Source organism: Oreochromis aureus, linkage group 6 (assembly GCF_013358895.1).
Source record: "Oreochromis aureus strain Israel breed Guangdong linkage group 6, ZZ_aureus, whole genome shotgun sequence".
Lineage (NCBI taxonomy): Eukaryota > Metazoa > Chordata > Actinopteri > Cichliformes > Cichlidae > Oreochromis > Oreochromis aureus.
The window spans coordinates 15,034,104-15,059,703 of NC_052947.1; the positions used below are offsets into that span (position 1 = coordinate 15,034,104).

Sequence of the window (25,600 nt, forward strand, 5' to 3'; positions counted from 1 at the left end):
CCATTCTGTGTCAACATGGCCGTAATGGAAAAAAATCTATCGAGCTGTGGGCATATATGACAGATTAACTGTTATCGGTGCAAATATGTTAGACTACTTCCTAGTCTCACCTCCTGAGATTGATAGGGACTGCCAGCTCTCTCTAGAGTCAACAGAACATCCAGATCTCCTTGCTCAGAAGGCTGCAGGCTGACTAACTGAACCTCGCTCCTCCTAACTCCGGCAATGTTTCTCAACGCTCGCTGGAAGTTGCGCCAGTAGTCCCCAATAAACTCCTCGGGCGCGATATTTGCAAAGCGCACATCGATGGAGTTATCCAAGGCCTGACGAGCTGCTTGTCTGACATGCACGGTGACGTCAGCCGGCGTGGTGAAGCGTCCGTCAGTCACCGTCACGTTAAGAGGGTAGTGCCCCACATCGAGAGGACGCAAGGCGATGATTTTGCCGTCAGAGGGCGACACTGAAAACAAGCTGCTGCTCTCATCCGAGGAGGATGAAGGAGCGAGGCTGTAGGTGAGAGTGTCGTAGATGTCTTGGTCGGTGGCGTGGATCTTGCCCAGGACCCCTCCGGGGTATTCATCGCCGGCGGTCGACACAAAAATGTCGAGAGGAAGAACGGCGGGAGGGTAGACGCTTTCTTCAATTATTCGCACGCTGATGAAGGTGGTGGACAAGAGCTGTGGCTTGCCACTGTCTGACACCTGAGTATGAGAAAGAAAAAAAAAACATCCGAGTTTAATCTTTATTCCAACAGCAGAGGGCAATCAAGCTCTTGTGCTGCTCACATCCCTAATCTCACAGCATCTCCATACTGTAGGTGTAACCCATTTTAAATCCATCAACATCATACATTTTAGCATTCACACTTTCACAGAGATGGTCATCAGCTCTGTGAGAGAAAAACAAAGATGACTCACATCTGAGTGTGCATCTTGTGTGTAACAAGACATCACACATTTCATGTCCTTTCTGCCCACACATTTCTTCTCTGTTCTTTCCTCTGAGGTGACACGTGATCGAGCTAAATCAAAGCAAATCTCTTATTTGAGCTTCTCCTGTGAGATGCACTCTGATGCCGCTGCCTTATGCCATTTCAATTCTGCACCTAACACCACCCTATAAAAGCTGAATTTAGAATACATTTAGAAGCTTTAAAGGAAGGAGATGCAGGGTGGAACACTGAGTAGTTGGCAAAATGTGGGAGCGTGACAGTAAAGGTACAGAGAGGAAAAAGAGAGAAGACGGATAGATCAGGTTGTTGTGGCTCGATGGTTAAATCGATACAACCTCTCAACTCTAGTTTCTCCTTGGACTCCTCGACTCACCTGTGCTTGCAGTAGGTAGTTTTCTTTATGTTTTCTATTCAGCACCCCCATGGCCACTAGAGCTCCCTGCTGATTGATGTGGAAAGCGTCACCGTCGTTCCCAGCAACGATGGCAAACGTGAAAGGTGGCCCGTTGTGAGAAGCGTCCCGATCGGTTACGGTGAGCTGGAGAACACTGGTGCCTGCTGGACGGTTCTCCTGTGGGAAGCGGCAGAGGTGTGTTTAACACTGCGCTGAGAAGACGTGGTAATGGTGAAGCTTTTCACTGTGATGTTTAACTTCAAACGTCTCAGATATTTGCTCAGAAAACGCAACTGTGCTGCAACACTGAAACGGACTCGACATCCATAAATCCTTCTGACCGCCTTCACAAAGTCAAAACTTGTATCTGAAAAATGCTTTTGGTTTACAGCCAAACAGTTCCCATCAACCTCAGCTCCAAAGCCACCATGCTAACTTTCTCAACTGTGGCGACAAACATTTTAAACATAACACTATACATGCTAGCGTTTAGCTCCAAGTACTGCTGGGCTTAACTAAAGATTTGAGGCTGTAGACGCTTAGCTCTATTTTTATTTATCTGGCAATCGTCCCGGTCTAAGAGCCTGTCCACAAACTTGTGGGTAGGCTTCTCATGAGTAACAATAAAAAGGAAGATGACAGTTTTATAGGCAGAATTCTTGTTTTCTGTCCTTGAATGAGCTTCAAATCTGTCTTTCTGTTGACTCTTTCAAGCCCTGAGTGAAAACTAGACTTTTTCTTCTTGAGGGAAAAAAAAGAGGCAAAAAACTATTGATCTTTTTTGTGGTTCGTACAGTATCTGCACACTATGTTTTTTTTCTTGTTCTGTTTTTGTGGGATTTTGTACCATACTTTGATCAAGGCTCTGGTGTAAGTAAAATAAAGTCAGTCAGAAGGCAAAACAATGTTCTATCCTGAAGTGCTTGATCTGTTTGGAATATATATTTTGCCTCTTCGTGATATCTCCCAAATTTATCTTATTTAGGCTTCTAAACAGAGAGAAAAACTGGAAATGAGTCTTCTTTTCCCCTGTCTTTTGAATCTTCTTTTTTTAATCTCAAAAACTGAATTACAGGCACCTCCCTCAGTTCAGTCAGTCATGCTTTATTAGCTTAGTATCTTCCGTATTCCCACTGTCCATCACTCCTCCCTTTCTTCCATCCCCATCTGCCAGTTTATACTTAAAATGCAGCCTGTGTCTTTCAATTCCCTCACCCTCCTCTTTATCCCCCTCCTCACCTCTGTTCTTGCTCCATCCTCCAACTTGCTTCTTGACATTCTAGTCGCGCAGTCTTCTATTATTACTCCCTGTTAATCCCTCTCTCTGTGTCCACTGCACCCCTCCTCCCCTCCCACCACGCCTCCTCCTCTTTTTTTTCCTTTCCAACTCTAATCAGTTATCCGCATTGACCCCTTTCCCCCTCTCACCTGGATGATGAGGCTGTAGTTGGCCTGGGAGAAAAGGGGAGGGTTATCGTTGATGTCGGAGATGTCAATGTTGATCATGGCACTGCTGGAAAGAGGGGGTGCCCCGTTGTCTGAGGCTACCACTGTTAGAGTATACCCCGATGTCTGAGAGAAAGAAAGAGAGGGAGAATTACCATAGATGGACCAAGCTGCTTTTGCATGCAATAAAGCAGAAATCGGTAAACAAGCTTCCCTATTAGACCTGACATGACTTTTGATTGGATTCTGCATAGACTGCAATTAGTTCCTAGGTGGATTAAACTGTGTATGAACAGTCAGCATTGTATCTGCGGTTTCTCTTACTCTCTCTCTGTCCAGCTGGCGAGCAACTTTAAGCTCCCCTCTGACCGGATCAATGGTGAATGGGCTTCCTTGGTTACCGGCCACAATGGAGTACCGCACGTGGTTGTACGAAGGCCCGTCAAAATCCTCAGCCATCACCTTTGAATCAATCAAACATGAACACCACAATCGATCAATCAACAGCCCTTGAAAAGAGGCTGCTTGTACATGTTATACTAACATGACCTCTGAAAACCTTTTTCTCAATCAGCTTTAAACAATTACCCGCTGCATTAATAAAACATGACTGTGTCACAGGAGATTATTATATTTGCATTTCTTTCTGTGCTCAACACTACGGTGTCCTGGTTGGGATCGTGCCCACGTATGTGTTTGCATTCAGGAAGAGGTGAAATAAAACATATTTTCAAAGAATGATCAGCAATAATCAGATGCACTGCTCCACTGTCTCTGCAGCTGATGACAGCAGGCCCTGCAGGGTCAGTGAGCTCTGTGCAGACACATGTGAATGAGACAGTTCTTCACCTACTGCTGGTTTTGTTAAGAATCCCAATGCAGACCACAGCAAATCTCCAGAGTAGACCAATGACTAACCCCTACAGCTGCAGCTCACTAATGTGGGGAGTTTCTCCACTCACGGGACAAGAGACCGTAGTGGGAGACATCAAGAGCGGCCACAACAGTGTCAGTCTACCAGTAGTTGCAGTAACTGAAGTTTCAAAATAAGGGAAGGGATTGTCTGCTGCTAAAGCTGCATTCACACTGGAAGCGATTCGCTCGTCGTGCATCACTTTGAAGCTGAAGCCTGGTAGCTTAAGTACATTCAAGGCTCTGGTTGCCCAGGTAAACCTCTAACATATGTACTACAGGGTCAAATGTCAATCCTGTGCACTCATTCGCAGTTGTTTCAATCGCTGGCCTGGGAGTTCAGAAAGGCCAAGTCTGCATGCAGAAAAATAAGAGTCCAATGAGCAGGTCTTATCAATATTTGAATAAAATCTAAAGATTAGACACTCCTAATGAATAATTAACCAATGTGCTAACCTGTTTGGTAAACGTTATATTAGTTTATTTATCGTTAAAGAGTTTACATTGTTTACATTTAAAATAAGGGGCTTTAAAGCAAATTACTGAAATGTGATTGTGATTTTCATTCATGTTTTAGCGTATTTAATGGGAGAGTACTGTGTAATCTAAAAAACAGATAGCTAGCTGTAGTCTCCACTGATGTAACACTAGGGCGTACAAACTTAAATTTCTTCCATTCACACCACTGCTACACTCGCACACACAAAAAGATCAACACATGCTTAAGTCTTAAAACCAACCAAGCGTCACATCTCCGGGGAAATCAGCAGACAGTGAAGATTTACAAGAATGAGACAATGGCAGGCATTAAAATTCTCTGATGGATAATTTATATTCAGGTACATTACACACAGATAAATGGCCACAAGCAGAGATCTTTTATGAGGGGAGGGAGAACGGGTGGGCAGCAGAGGTAGACAGAAATCGATGGGAGCGAAAATTTAACTTGCAAAAGGCAGAAAATGGCTTATCTAGGATAGGGGCTTAATGAGTCAAATGCTTTTAATTAAACTCCCCGAGCATGTGTGTCAGATAGTGCACGAGAACAGGGATGCAGTGAGCATGAAGAGCATTGGTCCTAATTTAGCCGTTCCACCAGATGGTGATTTGCCACAGGTGCAGATATATGATAGTGTATTCAGTGAGTAATGGGCAGAGAAGAGAAAGGCTGCGAGGGAGAAAATGAGCGACAGAGTGAGAAGGTGAACAAGATGACAGATTTTGCTGGAGGAAAGTCCAGAGCGAGAGATGAAAAATGTCTCTCACCCTCTGTGTACCTTTACAGTTGTTTCCCCACAACGAGCACCTGCTGTATACCAAAGACAGTGTGTGCGCTCTTACCGCCATCACAGTCTTTCCCAGCTCGGCGTCCTCGCTGATGACGGCCGTATAGACGTCCTGGCTAAAGACGGGTCTGTTGTCGTTGACATCTGTCAGATTGATGTTCACAGTAGCCATGTCGCTGAGCGGTGGCGAACCGCCATCTGTAGCCTCTATTGTAATGTAGTATTCATGAGAGGCCTCATAGTCCAGCGGCTCGATCACAAAGACGTCACCTGAGGCACAAAACCAGAAATGTATCTAGCTGTTAAAAAGACTCAGAAATGTATTTTTGTTTATCATCTAAATATTACAAAACGCATATCTGTGTTACAACAACCACAGTGTTTTAATGTTTAATATTGCACATGTAGAGAGGACCTAGCAGGTAGGTCCTTTTTTTTTTTTTGCATGTTGTCATTTTTTAAAGTGGGTTTATACTTTCACATGCAAACATTTTCAGCTTAAATACACCTTAAGTCAAAACATCATCCATCACTGGCACTGATTTGGCATTCAAAAACTAAGTCCTGTTCAGCTACACTCAGTTAAAAACATAACCTGGGATTTTCTTACTTTGGTGTTGCATTGTAATGATGAAACTAGCCAATCACAGCCCATTTTGAAACAAACCAAGGGTTTTTTTGTAGATTAAATCCAAAGCAAAATTATTTACAAAGGTTAGGACCAAAATGCAAAATCTGTTTAACTCTTCTGTCCTATGGTCAAAATGACCCATTCGTCAAATGGGCCATTGTAATCGCAGGAGAATTAAAGCAGCGGTCCCCAACCTTTTTTGCGCCACGGACCGGTTTATGTCCGACAATATTTTCACGGTGTCGCGGATAAATACAACAAAATAAAACCAGTAAACAGAAGATTTATTCATAACACACGGGAAAGACCCAGGGAAACCAAGTTAACGATAAAAACAGTAAAAACCCCGAAAACCATAAATTTCACACCCGAGCCTCAACTCTCACAGCCCGGTACCAAACAACTCATGGACCAGCCCAGGGTCTGCTGAATTAAAGGGTTAAATGCAACAATATCTGTCATGTCGCGACAAAGATGATTTCATTTTCAAGCCTACAATGTCGGTGCAGGAATTCAAAAAACAAATATATAAAAAATACTACCACATACCAGTCTTTGGGTCCACGCTGAACATGCCATGCTCGTTCCCGCTGATGATGCTGTAAGTGATCTCGCCGTTGGCGTCGGCGTCTCGGCTGGCTGCGTGCACTCTGAGCACTTGAGTACCCACGGCCACATCCTCAGACACGGTGGCTGTGTATTCACGGTGCTCAAACACCGGCGGATTGTCGTTGATGTCCAGGACGGAGATCACCACCTGGCAGAGCGAGGACAGACGCGGCGAGCCCTGGTCACTGGCACGGGCCTTCAGCTCATATACTGACTGCACTTCACGGTCCAAGGGACGCTCCAGGGTTATTACACCAGTGGACTCATCAACTGAGAAAAATCCATCAGCGGACTCAACCAGTGAGTAGAGGATGTCGCTATTCAGGCCTGGGATAACAAAAAATATGATGCATTACAAAAAAATTGCATTACAATGGCAATCACTCCTATTAGTCATCATACAACACTTCTCAGTTACAACTCCTTTGAGCTCATGCTGCTTTCACTTCCACACATCTGAGCTGATGAGCCAAATGCTACGTACCATAAAACTGATGGTCACATAAAGAGAAACACTCTTAAATGGAGGACATAAACAAGCATATTGATTTCTATATAGATGTATTGATTGTTGAATAGTTAAATGTCACGTTCTTATGCCCTTCTAAAACATCCATCTTCCACACAGCCTCTGATAAACAGGAGCTCTGAATCTGTAATCCATGCAGTAGTCATAACTCATGTCCTCCCACAAGCAAGACGGTCCCAGAAACAAGACAGAGACGGATCACAATAATAATCGTAATGCTTTACTGCAGGTGGCCCCCATTTTGAATATGCTATTATATTCCCATTTATCAGGTAAGTGCCCCCATCCTCTGTAGATCTCATTACCATGCTGGAGCGACTGCCAAGGGGAACCCTGCTTATATAATTTCTCATCACCTTCATCTGCTCTGATCATCTTTAGGACAATTGCTTAACAGTGGTTAAGTGAACTGTGTTAAATTATTATTGGCTATCTTGTTGTATCCGCCGATGTTTATGATCGTGGGTTTATGTGGGTCACACAGCAGAAATGTTTCATATGAAACCAGAAGTGGAACTTATTAATTAGTGGCCTCGTGAACAAGTAGCAACAAGGAGGATGAAAAAAGAGAGGCAACACTTCAATGGTAAAAACTGAAACATTCCTTGAATGGTCTCATGAGTCTGGCTCCAAAAGTGAGGCAACAAACATGTTTATAGCCCAGAGCAACAAGCTGGTATGGTCACTAAGGATAGTTTCTGCCTTCATAATAACTTTGCTCTTTATACTGGTAACCTGTTTTCAAATGGTTAGTACATACAGGTTCACAGGTGTGCTAACTCAGGCAGCTGTGGCTGACTGCTGTGCAACAGGCCTCATTGTTGCTAACTCCAGTCAGAAAGCTGGAGCTCTCGATGGGGTTTGAGCTGTTGGTGCCTTTTCAAGCATTTGAAAGTAAATATCTAACAAGTATTATGACTGCTCTGCTGTACAGAGAGACCAACAAGTTTGTGCTTCTGTGTTTTGTTTACTGAGGCCAGTTAAGCAGATGTGCATGTTTATGTGTTGCACAGCAGCTTGGATATAGCTCACTGACCAAAGCCAAACCAAACCAAACATATCATTTGTATATTAAATCACGGGTGACCTTTCTTATATTACATACACTATCTTTCTATTTTTAGACGTTATTTTGCTTCTTGTGTTATCATTAATGTTGACTCGGAAAGAAATCAGTGGTTGCCTGGTGATTACACTGATTTTTTTCATGTTCAGCAACCAGTTGGAAGGAGGTCAGCTGGTTGCCTAGAGGTCACCCTCGAACTCCCGGTGACCACATTTGATCTTACAGGTAAGCAACCTGTCTCCAAACAAATGCAGTCACTCTCAGATAAGCTGGTGAAGGTTTGCAAATAATTTCTGCTGACGAGCACGACTTGTTTACGACATTTTCCTTTGCAACAAGGATTTCAGCTCTGGTTCTCAAATGGTTGTATTCTGGTTATATTCCTATATAAAATCAAGGTTGCTGAGCAATCCTGCCATTTTGCAGGGTCACAGCTGTCACATGCTGAACAGGTCCAGACATTCAGAACTAATATAGTCAGAAAGACAACCATTTAGTGTGATTTGCACTCAATTTTGTCCATTTGCTTCATCTTAATGTCCTTTTATTCATTTATGTGCCATGTTTTATTTATCTTTTTTAAAATCTGGTATTCATCTATTTGTATTCAGCATATTTTGGTGCAACGGGACTGTTAAATTCATCTGTCTTGACTAGAAAGCACTTTGGGTCAACTCTTGTTTTTAAATGTGTTTAATAAATATAAATCATCTGACTCAACTTGAGCTGTTTTGTGTGTGTTTGTATGTTTCCTTAGCTTTTCCCTGGAATTTTCTTATTTTTCTAAATGATTTTACTTACAAACTTGAAGAACGTGTATGAATCTTACACAGCAACAAGGTGGGCAAAGCACAATATAATTAAATGCCCCCACACTGAAACAACTTACAAAGAGAAATGAAGAAGACAGGGCAATGCAGAGAGCAAAGAGAGAGACACACTCCGATCAAGGTAGAGTGATAAAAGGACAAAGCAAAATCAGAGAAGGAATTTCAAAGTTTATCACAGATCAAGGGCATCAGTCTGGGTCTTAATCTTTGTCTGCTTCATAATCATCCCACACTGATAAGTGCGGCCTCTCAGAGATTGTAACAGTGGGTCGAACCGTGGCTCTGCAATGTGGGTAAATATCAAACATCGTAGAGCGATCGCGAAGGCCATGGCACATAGCAGCAAATGCCAAGAATGAGTCCCTCACAGTGAAAAATATGAAAAGATAAAGCAACCCTTTCCTCATGGGAAGAGGGTTACATTAGGCTTTGCATTTTAAGCGTCGGCCGCAAAGACAGTTGACTGAAGCTGGAGTGAATTGGGTCAGCTATGAAGCCTATTTTTTTGTACACCCTGTGTGTCTGGTTGGGATTTGCCAGCTGTGCTTCAAGCTTGCAACTATATCAAATATACTAGACCGGCACACAGAGAGGAAAAAAATGTGTGAAATACCCATATGCAGGAGAAATAGTGATCAAAACCCCTCTGTGCTCATGCAGTGTATGTCTAAATAATTATTGCTCCCGGCTAAACTGCAGGGAGCACTGTTTTTTTCCTCCACCCTTCCTTGAAGTACCCTTAGCCCAGATGTACCAAATGCAAAGTAAATTTTTTGCCAGCAAAGCCTCCAGGGAAAAATGTCTTAATGGCAGCTTTTTTTCCCCTCTCTTTTCTTTCATTTAACATTTCTCCTTGAGGGAGTCAGTTTTAGCATCCTTTTCATTCTGTCAAGCTGTCACTCCGGCCCCCCACCAAAAAAAGGGGAGGGAAACAAAAAGAGACAGCGTCGATTGTCAGCTAACAGGCTGAAATGGTTTTTCAAGCTAGAGTGTTCTGCTTCATTAAACCCAAGGTGCAATCTCGAACGGCAGGTCCACTAGTTTCCTGAGAAAAAAAAAAAACCCTCAAGCAGTTTAAATGACTGTTAAACTGCACGCTTCAAGCTCTCCGGCCTACCCAAGTGTGAGCCTCTTAGTGATTGGCAATGTTTGCTGAAAGGAGGAGACGCCTGAGATAAATATATGGCCCTTGGCTTTGCACCAGGCGAATGGAAAATTGCAATCATCTCTTTTGAGAATTCGGCTTGAAGAGAGAAGAATTTCATTAGAGTGTAATAGAGCTTTTAATTTGAGGGGTTGATCATTCATGGAAATTCACATTTGTTATCCCTCCCTCTTGCCATTTAGTGTGATGCTGTTCCACAATGGTAAGATAATAACCTGTTCATAGGAAGTCAGCACTGCTTATTCCAACCCATTAAAGGGTATTTCAGAAGCACAGTCCTGTATCACATGTGCATATGCTTTTTTATTGTGATCGTGAGCAATGCAATATGTTGCCATTAATTGCAATTTAAGCACATTTTGCCAGCTTCCTGAGATTATTGCATTTTTGGAAGCTTAAATGTTTGCCTAAAACACATTTTATTACTGAGTTCTGGTCCAATACATCTGCTTAACTGGCCTCAATAATCAGAGAGATTTGTTGTGAAGCTTTTTTTTAAAGCATTCTCAATATAATGTCTTCTTCTGCTTAATTCTGTATGAGAAAGAATAGAAGGATTTGAAGTCTTGCATGAATGTGTGTGAGGCAAGGAGTGTGAAAAGACTGATACTCAGCAGTCGTGGAGTTTAAAGCCTGCTTCTCTTTTCTATTTTTTTTTTAATCTCTCCAAGTGTGAAGCGACAGGAAGTGATGACCCGCGTCTTCTTCATAGATCAGTGGAAATGAAAATGGTGAATTTTTTTTGCTTGGGACCCTTTTCAGGGGGTTTTAGTTTTAAAATGTCAACCAATACAGGATGCTAAAATTTGCTTCATAAGTTGTTGGGTTTTTATACGCCATCCTTTAGTCCAGCAAAGCGGTGTAATGACAAACTAATCACAGATTAAAATTAAGGACCTGCTGTTTCAAAATTACATCATTTTAAGTGTTAAATCTGTCACATTATGGCTTTCATATGTGTAATAAAGTTGGGCACCTACAGCAGCAGTGTCTGATAGTTGCTGTGTTCAAATGAAATTTGTCTATGGGTAATTAGCGCTTTATTGCTGTACATCTGTATCAATAAAGACTTGCATCAATTTTACAGTTGCGCAAGATCGTTCTTATGATTTTCCGCATCACTGTAAATAACAGCTGCCCTCTACCTAGAATGAGCCAGAGAATAAAACTCCTCACCAGTATCCAAATCATTCGCTGACAGCTTTGCCACAAAAGTGCCTGTCTCCGTGTTTTCAAAGACCGTGATGGTGTAGGGGTCAGATGAGAACTGCGGCGGGTTGTCATTGACGTCTTCCACAATAATATGGATGTCAGATTCACAGTATCGCCCTCCTCCGTCCACCGCACGCACTTTAAAGCTGTACTCGTCTTTCTCTTCTCGGTCCAGGGGCTGCGAGGTCTTCAGCTCCCCTGAAGGTAAGACAGGAAGGTTTTGAGAAGAAATGCAAAAATGCAGACACGGGCTCTTGGGGAAGAGTCGGTGTCAGAACAACATAAAAGTCAAATGTGTACAAGAAAAAAAAGAGAAAAAAATCAATCAAAATGCTAAGTTTATGTATGAGTGGACAAACCTGAGGCATTTTAAAGAAATGTAACCCTCTTGTCTACTGTTTACTAACCAAGTGAAAACCATCCGAACAACTGAAGGCTTTCAAGCGCGAAGAGAGGAGAATAAATAAGTAATTGAAGCACGAGAGGACGGAGAGGATAGCGAAGGGAGCGGGGTGATGAAGGAAAACATCAGAGTTGGCAGCTAAAAGCAGCCTGGAAGTGTCTTGGGATACCAAGCAGCCAACATTACCACAACTGCTCTGGAAAACTCCAGAGCCTCTTGGCGGGTCTCATCAGCAATAATCCTACTTGTCTGCACTGAAAAAAAATAAATAAATTACACTCCCTCTGCATAACAGTAGCCCTGCTGCTGGAAAACTCGAAATTGAGGGCTGCCAAAAGACAGCGGGATGACATTGTTGCCTTATTGTCTGCTCTGGTGTCAGCCTCCGCATATTAAGGCAGAATACTCAAGGATTCTGTGAAACAGCAGATGTGCTGTATAGCTGTTCAAACCTACTGGTTTTGTTTGCATACTTCTTTCATGCTGTCTTTGGTTAACCTGCACTGTGGTTTTTCTTTTTTCCTCTTTTGTGGTTTCTTTTTTCAACACAGCAGTCAGAGTGAATCTCTGATTTAGAGGGTCTCCCAGAAGAAATTATTTGCAGGAAAGAAGTATAGTGGCCATAAATTCAATCTTAAGTATTGCAACTGTGTACTTTAGTGCCACTGTGGGTCTATCAGTTGCCATGCAGGGAAATGTTCTTGGCTCTTGAATAAGTAAATAACAACAGGGCACAAGAAAACCATCTTGCCTCTTCCAGTGCTGACAATACAGTAATTTGCATCCACTGAAACTCACACACGCAGACACACAAACAATAACTTTTTCCCCGACAATTCTCATGTAAAACATAAAACTGCTGTCACGCTGAGCTGCCTTTCAGATTGTGTGGCTCCAAACAGAGGGCTAAGCGTGTTTCATGAGTGACTTTAGCATGAGTGTCCTGCATACTGTTCCCATAATAATCATAAATGCATTCAACACAGCTGGAAAGCAATCTAACTCAATGACTGCGGACACATAAAGAAAGAAGAGACAAATTACTCACATAAAATATAAACAGAGCACATGCTTTTCCACTGAGTTTAGAACACCACACGATCTACGCTCTCTTTTTTTTCACAGAGCGGTATTTAAGCAAATGTCTTTTACCCCACAGATACACACCTGTGACAAAGTCAATGATGAACAATTCCGATCCAACTCCCTGGAGCTCATAAGAGATTTGGGCGTTTGAGCGGATGTCAGCATCTGTGGCAGAAACCTGCAAAATGAGCCTGCCTGCAGGGGAGTCCTCTGGGACGCTTTCGCTGTATACAGACTGGAAGGCAGGTACAGGAGGGGGAAAACGGAAGAGGGGAAGAAATCAAAGTGAATACCTAGAAAACTCACAACAAAGCAAATGAAATTAAGAGCAGAACCAGAGCAAAGAGGACTTTACCTTATCGCATACTGGACTGTTGTCATTGGCGTCGAGCACCTTGACCTCTACAACAGCTTTGGCAGTGAAGATGCCATCACTGGCAGTAATGTTAAGGAGGTAATTGTCCTTTTCTTCACGGTCCAGGGGCTTCCTGACAGAGACCTTCCATTCATTCTGAATATGTTCAATGGCAAACTGGCCTTGTGGGTCTCCTCCTGTTTGGGGTTAAAAACAAATATTCCACTTTAGCATGAACAGCAACCAAGAAGCAGGAAGCAACCTAAGTTGTTAAAAAGAAACAAGGCTACAGGATTTGTCCTCAGTTAATTATTCCTGCAATCATAATCTGAATATTCGCTGCTACTTCGCAGAATAATTTCCAATATTTACACCAAAAATTATTGGTAGGCAAGCAATCTGCAAACTAAGGAGAGGAAAATGTACATCGGCTAATGATCATGCTGGTTTCTGATTCCTCTTGACTTCACATACATATTCACAGTTTCTAATTAGCACCACAGGAAGTACTTTTGCCCAGTCTATTTCAAAGCGCTATTCAGATAATTATACATTTCTGTAGTATAATGACCTAAATATTTGTTTAGAGCTTGAGCAGATTAGGCAATAACTCAGACTCTTAACAGATAACAGGACTGTGTAATGTCTCAAAGATGAGATATTATCATGATATTAAGTGGCGTGAATGCATAATCCCCCCCCTAAGCTCTGTTTATGAAAAACTGCTACACAAAGGAGAGTAAACTCCTGGCTTACTAATTATCAGTTTTACAAAATAATAAATACCCACCTGTGATGAAGAAGTCGACTTGTTTATTAATGTCTTCAGAATCATCATCTGTGGTGCTGAGGATAGCGATCACTCCACTCGGAGGAGGGTCGTCTTCGCTGACTGTGCCTTTGTAGATCTCCGCAGTGAAGCGGGGTGGGTTGTCATTCACGTCACCAACTGTTACCTCCACTGTGGTTCCAGTAATTAGTTGGACTTTCTCCCCTTGGTCCGTTGCTAAGATGGAAATTTTGTATTTGTCAGTCTTTTCACGGTCAAGCTCTTTTAAGGTGGTCACCCATCCAGTCTCACTATTGACTGCAAACAGCTCAGGGATCTCGGGCGAGTTCTGTTTGGGGTCAAGGCTGTAAATGATCCGGCCGTTGGTTCCAGAGTCTTGGTCAATGGCTTTGACCTGGATAACTTGAGTCCCACTTGGAAGGTTTTCCACAACGACAGCCTCATAAGGGTTTGCCTCAAAGACTGGTGTGTTATCATTCACATCCTTCACCTGGATGTTTACATTTACAGATGCAACTATCTCATAATTTTCATAGTTGGTTTGGGCAAGCAGAGTGAGCTGGTACCATTTGGTTGTCTCATGATCGAGGTTCTTCTGAAGCTTCAGCGCTCCACTATCTCGATCTACAACAAACATTTCACCTTCATTGCTCTCAGGATTGTTGCCCTTTACTAGGCTGTAAAGAACTGGTTGCTCACTCACAGCCTGAATCACATCTATCTCTGTGCCAATAGGAAGGTCTTCAGGTATCGTGTAACGATAATGTGGTTCGGCAAATTTGGGAATTGGCGTCTCTGGTGCAACGATCCTGATGTAAACCTGTACAACAGAATATTTGGGTGGGTTTCCGGTATCCTTTGCCCTCACAAAAAACGCATACAGTTCATTTTCAAGGCCAATGAGGCTTTCTTTGGTTACAATGACCCCAGAGGTTGGGTGGATTTCAAAGTTTTCCTCGACATTTTCAGCATCTGCCTCAATTGAATATTCGATGTCAGCATTGCTTCCTTCATCTGTGTCTGAAGCAGCAACTTTAACCACAGAGGTTCCTCTCGGGACGTCTGATGCAATGGTGGCTTTGTACTCACCTGCCCTGAATTGTGGGGCATTATCATTGGCATCAGTAAGAATTACATTGACAATACTGAAGCCTACTTTTGCACCACCATCTTTAGCCATGAGAGAAATAGGAATAACCTTCTCTTCTGTATTTTCACGATCGAGGCTCTCCAAAGTGAAAATCTCTCCATTTTCATTGATAGAAAACTTGTCCTTTGCAAAGTCATTGATAATCTGATATGTTATTTGTCCATAAATGCCTTCATCGTCATCGGTCGCCTTTGCCTCTGCTACCAAGGTACCAACAGGGGAATTCTCAACAAGCTCTGCCAAATAGTCCACCTGAGAAAAGGTGGGGCTGTGGAAGTTGGCACCAATAACTTTCACGGTGACGAGAGCTGAGCTTCTGAATACACCATCCGACACCGATACGTTAAGATTGTAAAGAGGTTGCATATGTGGCCTGCGGTGGTTGGAAATGGTGATGTCACCGGTGCGTTTGTTAATGGCAAAGTTCTGATCTTCATTTCCAGATATTATCGAAAACTGCAACTTATTTGTGTCTGAGCTGTCAGGATCAGATGCTTGGACTTGACTGACAAAGTGCCCACGTGGCGCCAGTTCGCTGATGGTAGTTCTGTAAGTATGTTCGGTAAAAACTGGAGCGTTGTCGTTCAGATCAGTAACATCTATTGTCACGATGATGTCACTAGAAAGTGCTGGAACTCCTCCATCGACCACACATACTCTCAGCTTGTGTTGCTGGATCTCTTCATGATCGAGAACTTGAGCGGTAGAAATGATTCCTGTGTTGCGGTCAATGGTAAAATAATCAGAACTCTTACCCCGTTCCTCAACCAACTGAAAAAATACTTCTTGGTTATTACCAGTATCGGAATCTTTGGCGTCAACTTGCAAAACAGATGTGCCGATAACAGAGGCCTCCGAAATATTGGCATAGTAGGTCTTTGACAGGAACACAGGAGCGTTGTCGTTGACATCTTCCAGAATGATATCAACAAAGACCTCAGAGTGTGCTCCGGTTAGAGAGTCTGTGGCTCTTACATTTAACTTATAGGCAGGATGCGTCTCAAAGTCCAAAGGCTGAATCACATGAATGACACCTGTGTTGAAATCAATTGAGAACTGTTTGAAAGGATCTCCCTCGGAGATGGTGTACACAATACGAGGGCCTTCAGAATCGTTGGCCTGTACGTGAAGCACAGGGGAGTGTAACTGAATGTTCTCAGGGATTTCAATGCTGTAAAACGGTTTCTCAAACACAGGCATTGCTTTGTTCACAACTCTTACTGGCACTTCTATTTCTGCTGACAGAGCTGGTTGTCCACTGTCCTTTGCCATAACAACAATAACAAAGTTTGTGTTAAGGGCTTCTTTCTCAAATTTATTTTTAAGTGAGATTTCACCAGATGGGCTAATTTGAAAGTGGTCATGCTGCTCCTTCAGCTGATACTGGATGTTTGCATTCGGGCCCATGTCTTTATCCACTGCCGTCACCTGCCGAATGACCTGGCCTTCCTCTGCATCCACCTGAACCAGGGCGTGATAGGGAAGATTCACGAACATAGGTGCGTTGTCATTTACGTCCTCCACAGTCACAGTTACTAAAACATGAGCTTTATCTTCAGATTGGTCTTCTCTTGTGACCTCAACAACTATATCAAATGTGTCCTGTGCTTCACGATCAAATGGGATTCCGGTGGTTGAGACGACTCCGGATGTGCGGCTGATTTCAAATCTGCTGTCAGGGTTTAATATTTTATAGAACAAGGGCTCATTCACCTGATTCCCAACAGCAGCAATGACCGCTAGAGTCTTCTTCTCAGAGGAATTTTCTCGGATGTAGGCTTTGTAAGATTCCCGGGTGAACTTCAACTTGCTCTCCTTGTTTTCCTGTACACTGATCTTCACTACAGCAACACTGGCAAATCTACCATCAGAAACCCTAACCTTTAACTCATATCTGCTCCGAAGCTGTGTGACATTCTGAATGGAGATTATTCCAGTGATGGGATCCATTTTAAATTTATCACCAATATTTCCCTCAGAGATGGAGAAGAGAAGTTTGGAGTTAGGCCCAGAGTCTGCATCTGTAGCACTGACTTGAATGACTTCTACCCCTTTGTATGTTGGCACTATAACAGTTGCCTCATACTGCTCTTGGCTTAAAACTGGTGCGCAATCATTAACATCAATTACTTCAATGGTCACATTGGCTGTGGTCTCTGCAAACAGCCGTGGCATTCCTAGATCATGGACCTGGACTGTGAAGCGGAAAACACTCCTCTGTTCGTAATCCAAAGGTGATGTAATTCTGATGGCTCCAGTGCTCGAGTCAATGGCGAAATAGTTATGTGCAAATGGTTCAACAATTTGATAGATGAGCATGGCATTCTGATCACAATCGGCATCAGTGGCGTGAATGACAAAAGGTGTGTTTTCACGGGTCAGTACAACACTATTGATGAGGGCCGACTCGCTGATTACACCCTGAAATTCCCTCTGGTCAAAGACTGGAGCATTGTCGTTTTCATCCTTTAGATGAATCGTAAGTGTTGTGTTGCTGGCAAGTCCAGCCATGTTGGTGCCCTGTATGATAAGCTTGTATTCAGCGATGGTTTCATAATCTAAAGCTTTTTGTGTTACAACCACTCCCGAGTTTGGATTTATATCAAACGCATTGTTGACGTTGCCACCTTTTATTTGATAGAAAACAGACGACTGGCTGACGGCTGTGACTGAAGTCACGAAACTTCCAGGAAGGGCTGATTCGCTCACTTCTGCAGAAAAAGCCTCTCCGGTAAATCTGGGGACTGCATTGTCAGAAACCGTTACCAGAACGTGCACGGTGGTTGTATTTGACAGTGGAGGTACTCCGTTATCTGATGCCTTAACAGTGAGTTCAAATGTTGTCTTGCTGTTGCGATCAAGCTCTTTGGCTACTGTAATTGTCCCGAGGACAGGGTCTATAGCAAATGAGTTGGCAACATTTCCTGTAAGAGAAAAGACAAAAGAAGAATATATTTTTCTGTATGTTGTCCTGGAAAGATGTGTTTAATGAGCACTGGATTGTACTAGAAGTTTATCAATCTAAGTCATAAGACTGGCTCAAAACAGAAGGAGCAACAATGCATCATATTCCCATCTCAGCTACTTCAAATATGCACATATACAAACGCAAAGTCTAACTGAAGCATGTCTCTTGTTTTCACATAACAGATTATTGTAGGAGAGATTCTGAGTAGGATGTGCCCATCTCCCACATATTTGAAGATCCCCTAAACAAAATATTCAATATTCTCAGAGTATTTCATTCATATCCAGAGGGCAGCAGTACTGATGACTCATACATTTTTATGAGATGATTTCATTTGCAATGTTTTGCAATGAAAGATTTTTGCTATGAGGGGAAAAAATGGGGGTTAAAAAGAGTAGCATTGTAACTTAGCATGCATTCACCTGATTCAATGTGGTAGACAACCTCTGCATTAGAGCCCTTGTCTTTGTCAAGAGCTGTAACCTGGAGCACCGCCGTGCCTACGGCAGCAGATTCAAACACTCGACCGGAGTATGGTGTGCCTATGAACCAGGGTGCATTGTCATTGGTGTCGTCCACATTGACAATAACACGCACAAGGTTCCTCTTAACAGGAATGTCCTGATCTCGAACCTATAAAGTTCATTTTTTATGAAAGAGAAGGACACACAGGGGAGGAGAAAGAGCAGCGATTAGTGTCAGTGCCTTATACTAATTTCTTGAATGTTTAACTTTAAAACAGTGAAAACAATTTGAACATGAACTCTGTTAAACAATATGCCAGAACTTCTCAGAATTGAACGAAGTTCAGTCTGTTTCCACCGATCCATACCATGACAGTCAGGACGTGACGATGCATGGTCTCATGATCCAGTCGCTCGGTGGTATACAGAGTGCCGGTTCCTGGGTCTAGCCGGAACTTCCTGAGGCTGAACGGATCAGTGCTGCTCAGGAGTGTAAAGGTCAGTTTGTTCTTCTCGTCCCTGTCCACAGCACTGATCTGCAGGACCTCGGTCCCTGCTGGTTTGTCTTCAGGGACATTCACGACATAAACATTCTCAGAAAACTCCGGCCGGTGGTTGTTGGTGTCAATTACACGGATAAGCACCTACAGGAGAAAAATAAATTGCACGCAAAGTTACATTTTTACACTTGACTTAATTCATATCACAAAGGATAAGTGCAAAAATATTTTAGTGACTGTTATGTAAGGTTTTTTTAGATTTTGTCAAAAAGTGCTGTGAGCCATTATTCAATAAAAAGCATCAAGAGGATATTTCTAAAGCACCCAAATGACAAGGGTCAGGGTTAAGTTTACATATGCAAAATTATAATTGTTTCAATAACCAACTGATCAGTGGCGACAGAATTGTGTGCTTGTAATTGTATTTGATTGTCTTGAACCAAATAATGATTTCCAAACAATAAAGCTTCCGGTAAATGATTAGATATCACAGCTCTGGCACATGCTTCAACACTGCTCAGTACTATGGTCAAAAGATATGCAAGTAACACTGTTATCTTTATTTTATAATCATTTCTCTCACTTTGGTCTGCACACATTCACACATATACACTATATAATTTTCAAATTGCTTTCCTGAGCTCTGCAAAAATAAGCAGTAGTGTGTTGACACAGACTCCATCGATCCATGTGATGGCAAAAGCAATAATTTAACTGAATGGCCACTTGATGCTGCTAAGAGTCAATCAATGCTGAATAACCGCAATGAATCTAAATGAATTCTGAGCTACATACATGAGCAGTTCATGAAAGAGAGAGTGCATGTGTGAGAAATCAAATGATCGGGGAGTGCTGAAATAAATCCAGTGATCCCACTATGCCTCTGTATTAGAAAGTCTGAAACAAATATAACTTTGAGGATATGCACAGTGTTACTTTTGTGCTAATATTGCTACCCCTTCTAATATTTTCAAAGGCTACGCTTAATGAAACAAATTTTTACACATGCACGCTTCTTTCTTTAGATAGTGTGCAAAGTGTAGTTTACTGTGCTTTTCCCCCAACACACACACACACACAACAAAGAATCTAACATCCCCAAACTGTAAAATTCCACTGGGAGCATGTTTTATCAACACCAGCCACTCGTCTACTGGACTTCCGACAGAGGATTATGGAGAGCTGCTGGAATGCGATCTCTGTTTCCCAGACCAGCGAGGGACTTCTACCGTTGCCAAACATGGTGAACAAAGGGATCAGCCCAGATTAGACACCTGCATACCAGACACCAGGGGGTGATGTCCCGTAAGGAAAACAGTCGATGCTGACCTGTTTGGTGAAGGAAGACTGAAGGGGGCTTAAATCACAAAAGCTCTGACCAGGTAACGGCTCACAACTGACTGGGGTTTGTCAGATCTCTGGTCAAAACAACTGCCCACTGTTGTTTGTTGTCATAATACTGTTTGCTGAGCACTGTGAGCCTATATCAGAGACAAATATAGACTCAACCTGACAGGACTGATAACATTTACAATCTGCTCTGTGCTGTGATGCTGGCAATGCTGCTGAGGCTCACAGATGTCATCTTGCAGGGGGAGCATTGGGCTGCTTGCTGTTTGTTAGTGCAGTAATCTTGCCACAAGTCATGTGTCATAGGCAACCCATATCACACTGTTAATAAGAACGAAGGTAAAAAATAAATAAAAATCCTTTTTAATGTGACATCAAATCTCAAAAAACGTATCAATCTAGGCCTGTGGTGCATGTTGCACGCTCAGCAACATGACAAACTATCTCACTATAAACGTGTTCTCATGTAAAAGCAGACATCATATAGAATAAGATTGCCGATGCCTTCTAATCCACCTTTTACATGCTCTGACGCAAACGCTTGCACGTACCCACGCACACACACCAGGAGAGGCTCCTAAGTTGCACACTTCCACACATACATCCACACAAAGAGGCTGCCCAATGTGTCTCAATCTGGCCAGCGTCAGATAACACGCCTTGTGAATAGTGAGTAAGGTGGCGAGAACTGATAGCGCCGTCGAGAAGGAGAAAGGATGGAATCTGGTCAGTGGTATCTGCATCTATCCACAGTGTACAAATCTATACCATTTAAAATGCCCACAAAAAGCTATTCACACCCACCTCACACCCCTATATGTGCACAAACTTCCCTCTCCTTCTCCCTTTGCAAGAAAACTCCACAGCACTTCAAAGGGACTTTGCCCCCAAACATCACAAAAGCAGCATGATACAGCCTGACCGCGGCAGAAACGCTGCTGTAGAAGGAAACTCTGTAGTCTTTGTATATGGCTTCCTCTGGGAAAGCTGAGAAGGAACGAGATTGGGACTGAGACACAGGCGTGACAGATGGAGATACTAAAGAGGAAAAAGTGCTGTGACAGTAAGATGATGGAAAAGAAGATAAGTGACAGTGAAAATCTAAAGGCGGCTAAGGGAACTAGTCAAATTTAGAAAACAGGTTGTGGAAGGGGGGAAAAATACAAATAAAAGATGTGACTGAAAAAAAAAGACTGAAAAAAGTTTCTGATACAATAATGAGCTTTAATACTGAAGGTAAAAAAAAAAAAAAAAATCTTGCAAGTATGAGTAAATAAACTCAACGGTCGAGTGAGACATAAAGAGAGTCTTTGTAATGTGAACTGAGATAACAGAAGAAACAGGAGACCAGGAACAGATTGTGAGCAGAACAGCTTGAGGTACTTCTGCACGGCCAAAGGAGGATGCCATATAGCTGGAGACGGGGTGGGTGGGTGGGGAGGACTGGGCTGCATGCCGAGGCTGCCTTGTTGGCGCAGCTCCTGGCTATGAGGTGCCCGAGCTGGAATGCGGCACCCCTCGTCTACATCAGCTGATACTTCAGCAACGCCTTCATAGATCTACAACGGTCATACGGAAAGAACGACAGACTGGCCCACTGTTTTCCAAAGACCTCCCACAAACCAGAGGCCCTCATACTGATATTACCACTGGAGCCCCCAGAGGGCTGGATTAAAAATCATTTTCAATTTTCAGCTCATAGTGTGTCATTTTAATTTGAAAAAAGAAAAAGATGTACAAGAACAAAAGCGTATTTAAAACAGTGCCTCCTGAATTACAAAACACCTTTTTTTGTGAGGTATTCAGAACAGGACACGGGGGAGCTTTTCATTGTGCTCATTGTCCTCCTGTGCCATGCGTAGGAGAGGAAGCCCCCCTGCCAGGTGGCAGGTTCTGGGCAAAGGGGGGCCACTGGCACCGAGTACTCAAACATGTTCCCAAAACAAGATTAACAGAGCCCACTATCCACACAGGTCCAGCACTCCTGTTTGCACTTTATTCTACCCAAACAGAATTATCATCATCTCTGAAGGCATAGCCAAGAAAGATAAAGATTTCTGAAAAAAACTGAGAAAAACAGAAAGAAAGACAAAAGGGGGCTAGAAAAAGATGGAGAACAAAAAGAAAAGGAAAAAAAACATTCCTAGGAGAAAGAAAATAGGCCAGCACGTCTGGCAGCACAGCTTCCACATGACTTTGATTTGAGGAATATATAAGTCCGACTTTTGAGGTTTCATAAGGTGCACTGTTTGTGTGTGTGTGTGTGTGTGTGTGTGTGTGTGTGTGTGTATGCGTGTGTGTGTGTGTGTGTGTGTGTGTGTGTGTGTGTGTGTGTGTGTGTGTGCGTGTGTGTGTGTGTGTGTGTGTGTGTGTGTGTGTGTGTGTGTGTGTGTGTGATAGAGCAGATCTAATTTGCAGTGAAATTCTGTGGGAGTTGTTTTGGAAATAAACAACATATTATCCCCAAAGAAAACAAAGTCATACTCAACAACTAACAACTCATTTGCACGTTTTCCTGCTGAAATCCTGTCTTCTTGGACTGATTTTAGTGTTGCGAGCACAGAGGTGAGCAAATTCATTACTCAGCATAATCTGGTGTTTGATGTTTAATCCCAACATTGTACAATCGCGACGATTAGCCGGGGGATTTCCATTACTAGGCCGCCATCAAAAGCAAGCGAACCTGCCTTCAGGCGTAAATTAATACATTTCACTGTAGCCTGACACATTATTTTTAAAATCGAACACGATTATATAAAACAGCTACAAAAACCATTCACTTCCCAGTAAGAGTAGAACTGACAGTGAAAGAGAGCGATCCCCTGACGCCAGAGCAAATGGCGTGAATGCCATGACAAAACAAGGTGGTAGCCAAAACACTCAGATCACACAGTGTTCCAAATCTTCAGGGCCTTTACAACATTCCCAACAATACGGGACAGTCAACCGGCATTCATTCATTAACTCATGTGAAAACCTGATCCTATCCCCAAGACCTGTGGTTCTTTTTAATAGCAATAAGTAAAAATAATTGCTTGTTTTCACTGCAGTCTATATTTTTGGACTGTTGGTTCAATTTATTTTCCCTGCTTTTTAAGATATCAAATGAATTGAATGATTATTGGCTTAACCAGTCTGGAGCTGATAGACATCACCAAAGACCAGTTTGCCTCCTCTGTGGTGTTTTGCCGGGCCTTTTTTTGTTCTTTGCTATTCCTGCCTTTAGTTTAGTTTTCAGCAAGTAAATCTGGTTTGATGAGATTGAGATCAGGTAACTGACTTGGCCACTGCAAATTATTCTGGTTCATTGCTTTCTAAAGCATCTGAGTTGCTTTCAAAGTATGCTTGTATGACTGTGCATCTGAACTGTGAAATGCCATTAAACCACTTTGCTGCATTCGAAAAAATAAATGAATAAAAATCCTTTTTGGGAAGAAAGTACAGCTGCTGCCTATTCTGTTACAGGTTAAGCTTACATTACCTCGTTATCGTGGACTCAAATAATGACACAGCTACCATATGGAGTGTGTTCTGCTGTTGGTGGAAGTGTGAATGAATTTTTCTTTACCATGGAAAAGTATCCTGCGATCATCCACCACTGTTGTCTTTATGAATGTCCAGGGTCTTTTGATTCAGCCAACTCCACCACCGTATTCTGATGATTTAGGAATTTGCAATGTTTCTGCTCTATAAGATAAATTTGCTTGGATTCTGCAGCCCAAGCAGTGCTCCTTTAACCACATGTTGATGTTTTACTGCAACAGCTTCCAAATTCATAGGGTCAAATTCTGACCCTTTATAATCTAGTAGCACATATCTTTGAAATTACATTTCTAAAAACACACATCCCTGACAAACTGTGCAGAAAATGGCAGTTAATGCAGTACTTTTGTTCAATCTCTCAAATTAAAAAAGAGAGTCTCCACTTTACTCTCATATTCATAATATTATTGTAACTTAATATGTTTCCGTACACATTTAAAAAGAAAGCATCAGTCTGGAAACATATATGGATCCAACTATATTTAGTATATAGCCAAACTCTAGTAACAATATTCTTTACAAACAGTCTGTATACCTCTCTCAGTCACCGTTTGCCTGTCAGCATATCTACAGCAGCTGACCCACCTACAAATGTGGTTTATGGAGCGCACAAATTCAGTAAATCCTTTCCCTCGACAGAAAACAGCTGACCTATAGTGGCCAGTTGGGTATACAATATCATACACAGCACTCATCTGCAAGAGAGCAAATAAGTCACAGCTTTAATAGCAAGTACATAAATACACACATTTAAAACCTGCAGCCAATGAGAAAAACGTGTGTTCTGATAGACAAGTGACGCTCCTTTAACCTGTTTCAAATAAAGAAACTGATGGCTAATATGGAATAAATCATACAGCTGAGCATCCTTCAAAGTCATCATCACTCAATATTCTGTGAGCTGCACATGAAATTTTTCAGATTTTGTGAAGGACGACACATTAAAATGAGACTATATGCTGGACTTCCGTTCCAAGAGTTCAATTTTTACTGCAGGACTTAAAAATACTAAAAGCTGATGAATACAACATTTTTCTGATATACTTTTATGCAATATGCTTTTAAAAAATGTCATGACATTAGTAAAAGTCTAGATGCTTGGAATTTGTACAATTACATACAAAAACAGAGATTTTGTGGGGGGTTTCTATATAAAGCCTAAATGAATTCATCCCCTACACTTGTAAAAGGGCTGCAAGTACAGAAGGTCCTGCTGAAAATCAGGCTACACTGAGAATTAGACCTTTTGAATAGGTTAACCTTTGAATGTGATTAATTGACTTAAAATGTCACTGCATACAATATCACTGAGAGGCTTTTAAATAAGTGTCTGTTGCCAGGGCTTTTAAGAAAGTGCTTTGCAGGCAGATGCAGAAAACAGTAACTTTGTGAGTGTTTTTTAAGGTTTTGCACTAAACTAAAGGACGTGCTGCTTCCGTGGATGAGCTGCAAAATGCCAGTGAAAGAAGCGCTTCATCCAAGGCTGAGTGGAGCACAGCAGCCAGATGATGAAAGGCTTTATTCATACAGAGTGACAACAAATAGATTCTTTTCCAGCTACAGTCCTCTGAAGCTCCCCTTTGAGGACAAAGGACAAAACATCTTGAATGCTGCCATCACACATGACCCAAACTACCATGTAAAAATGTTCAAAATCTCATGGACAAGGCATGACCGTCTGAACAAAGACAACTTGCATGCTCAAAAGCTTTTATCATGGCAGCTCAGCTTTCGTATCAGCCGGGGAGCAGCATACTGTATCTGTTGCATATTTAGTTATTCATTCCATTCAGAAAAGGCCGAGGCAATTTGTTCCTCTCGGAAAAAAGAAAGAGAAGGTCCACAGGTTCAGGGAGAGACACAGCAGAGGGGAGGAGTTGAGCGGGCTCAAGAATGCACACTTGAAAAAAAATAAAGACAAAAAAAAAAGACTTTGGCTAGACAGCACCATCATCACAG

The 25,600-nt window shown here is 42.3% G+C and overlaps 1 protein-coding gene across 5 annotated transcripts in view; it reads right to left on the minus strand.

Moving 5' to 3' along the window:
* Positions 1-25,600, minus strand: part of fat1a (FAT atypical cadherin 1a) — a 78,416-nt gene that overhangs the window by 10,018 nt on the left and 42,798 nt on the right. For all 5 annotated transcript variants that reach the window (XM_039613950.1, XM_031735459.2, XM_031735458.2 and 2 more), the window contains exons 8-19: positions 18,617-18,892; positions 18,207-18,417; positions 13,667-17,740; positions 12,877-13,073; positions 12,603-12,756; positions 10,997-11,230; positions 6,171-6,557; positions 5,046-5,260; positions 3,117-3,254; positions 2,775-2,918; positions 1,326-1,523; positions 111-701 (exon numbers count right to left, since the gene is read on the minus strand). In XM_039613950.1, coding sequence (XP_039469884.1) covers positions 111-701; positions 1,326-1,523; positions 2,775-2,918; positions 3,117-3,254; positions 5,046-5,260; positions 6,171-6,557; positions 10,997-11,230; positions 12,603-12,756; positions 12,877-13,073; positions 13,667-17,740; positions 18,207-18,417; positions 18,617-18,892 — 6,819 coding nt within the window. The remainder of the gene's footprint in view (positions 1-110; positions 702-1,325; positions 1,524-2,774; positions 2,919-3,116; positions 3,255-5,045; positions 5,261-6,170; positions 6,558-10,996; positions 11,231-12,602; positions 12,757-12,876; positions 13,074-13,666; positions 17,741-18,206; positions 18,418-18,616; positions 18,893-25,600) is intronic.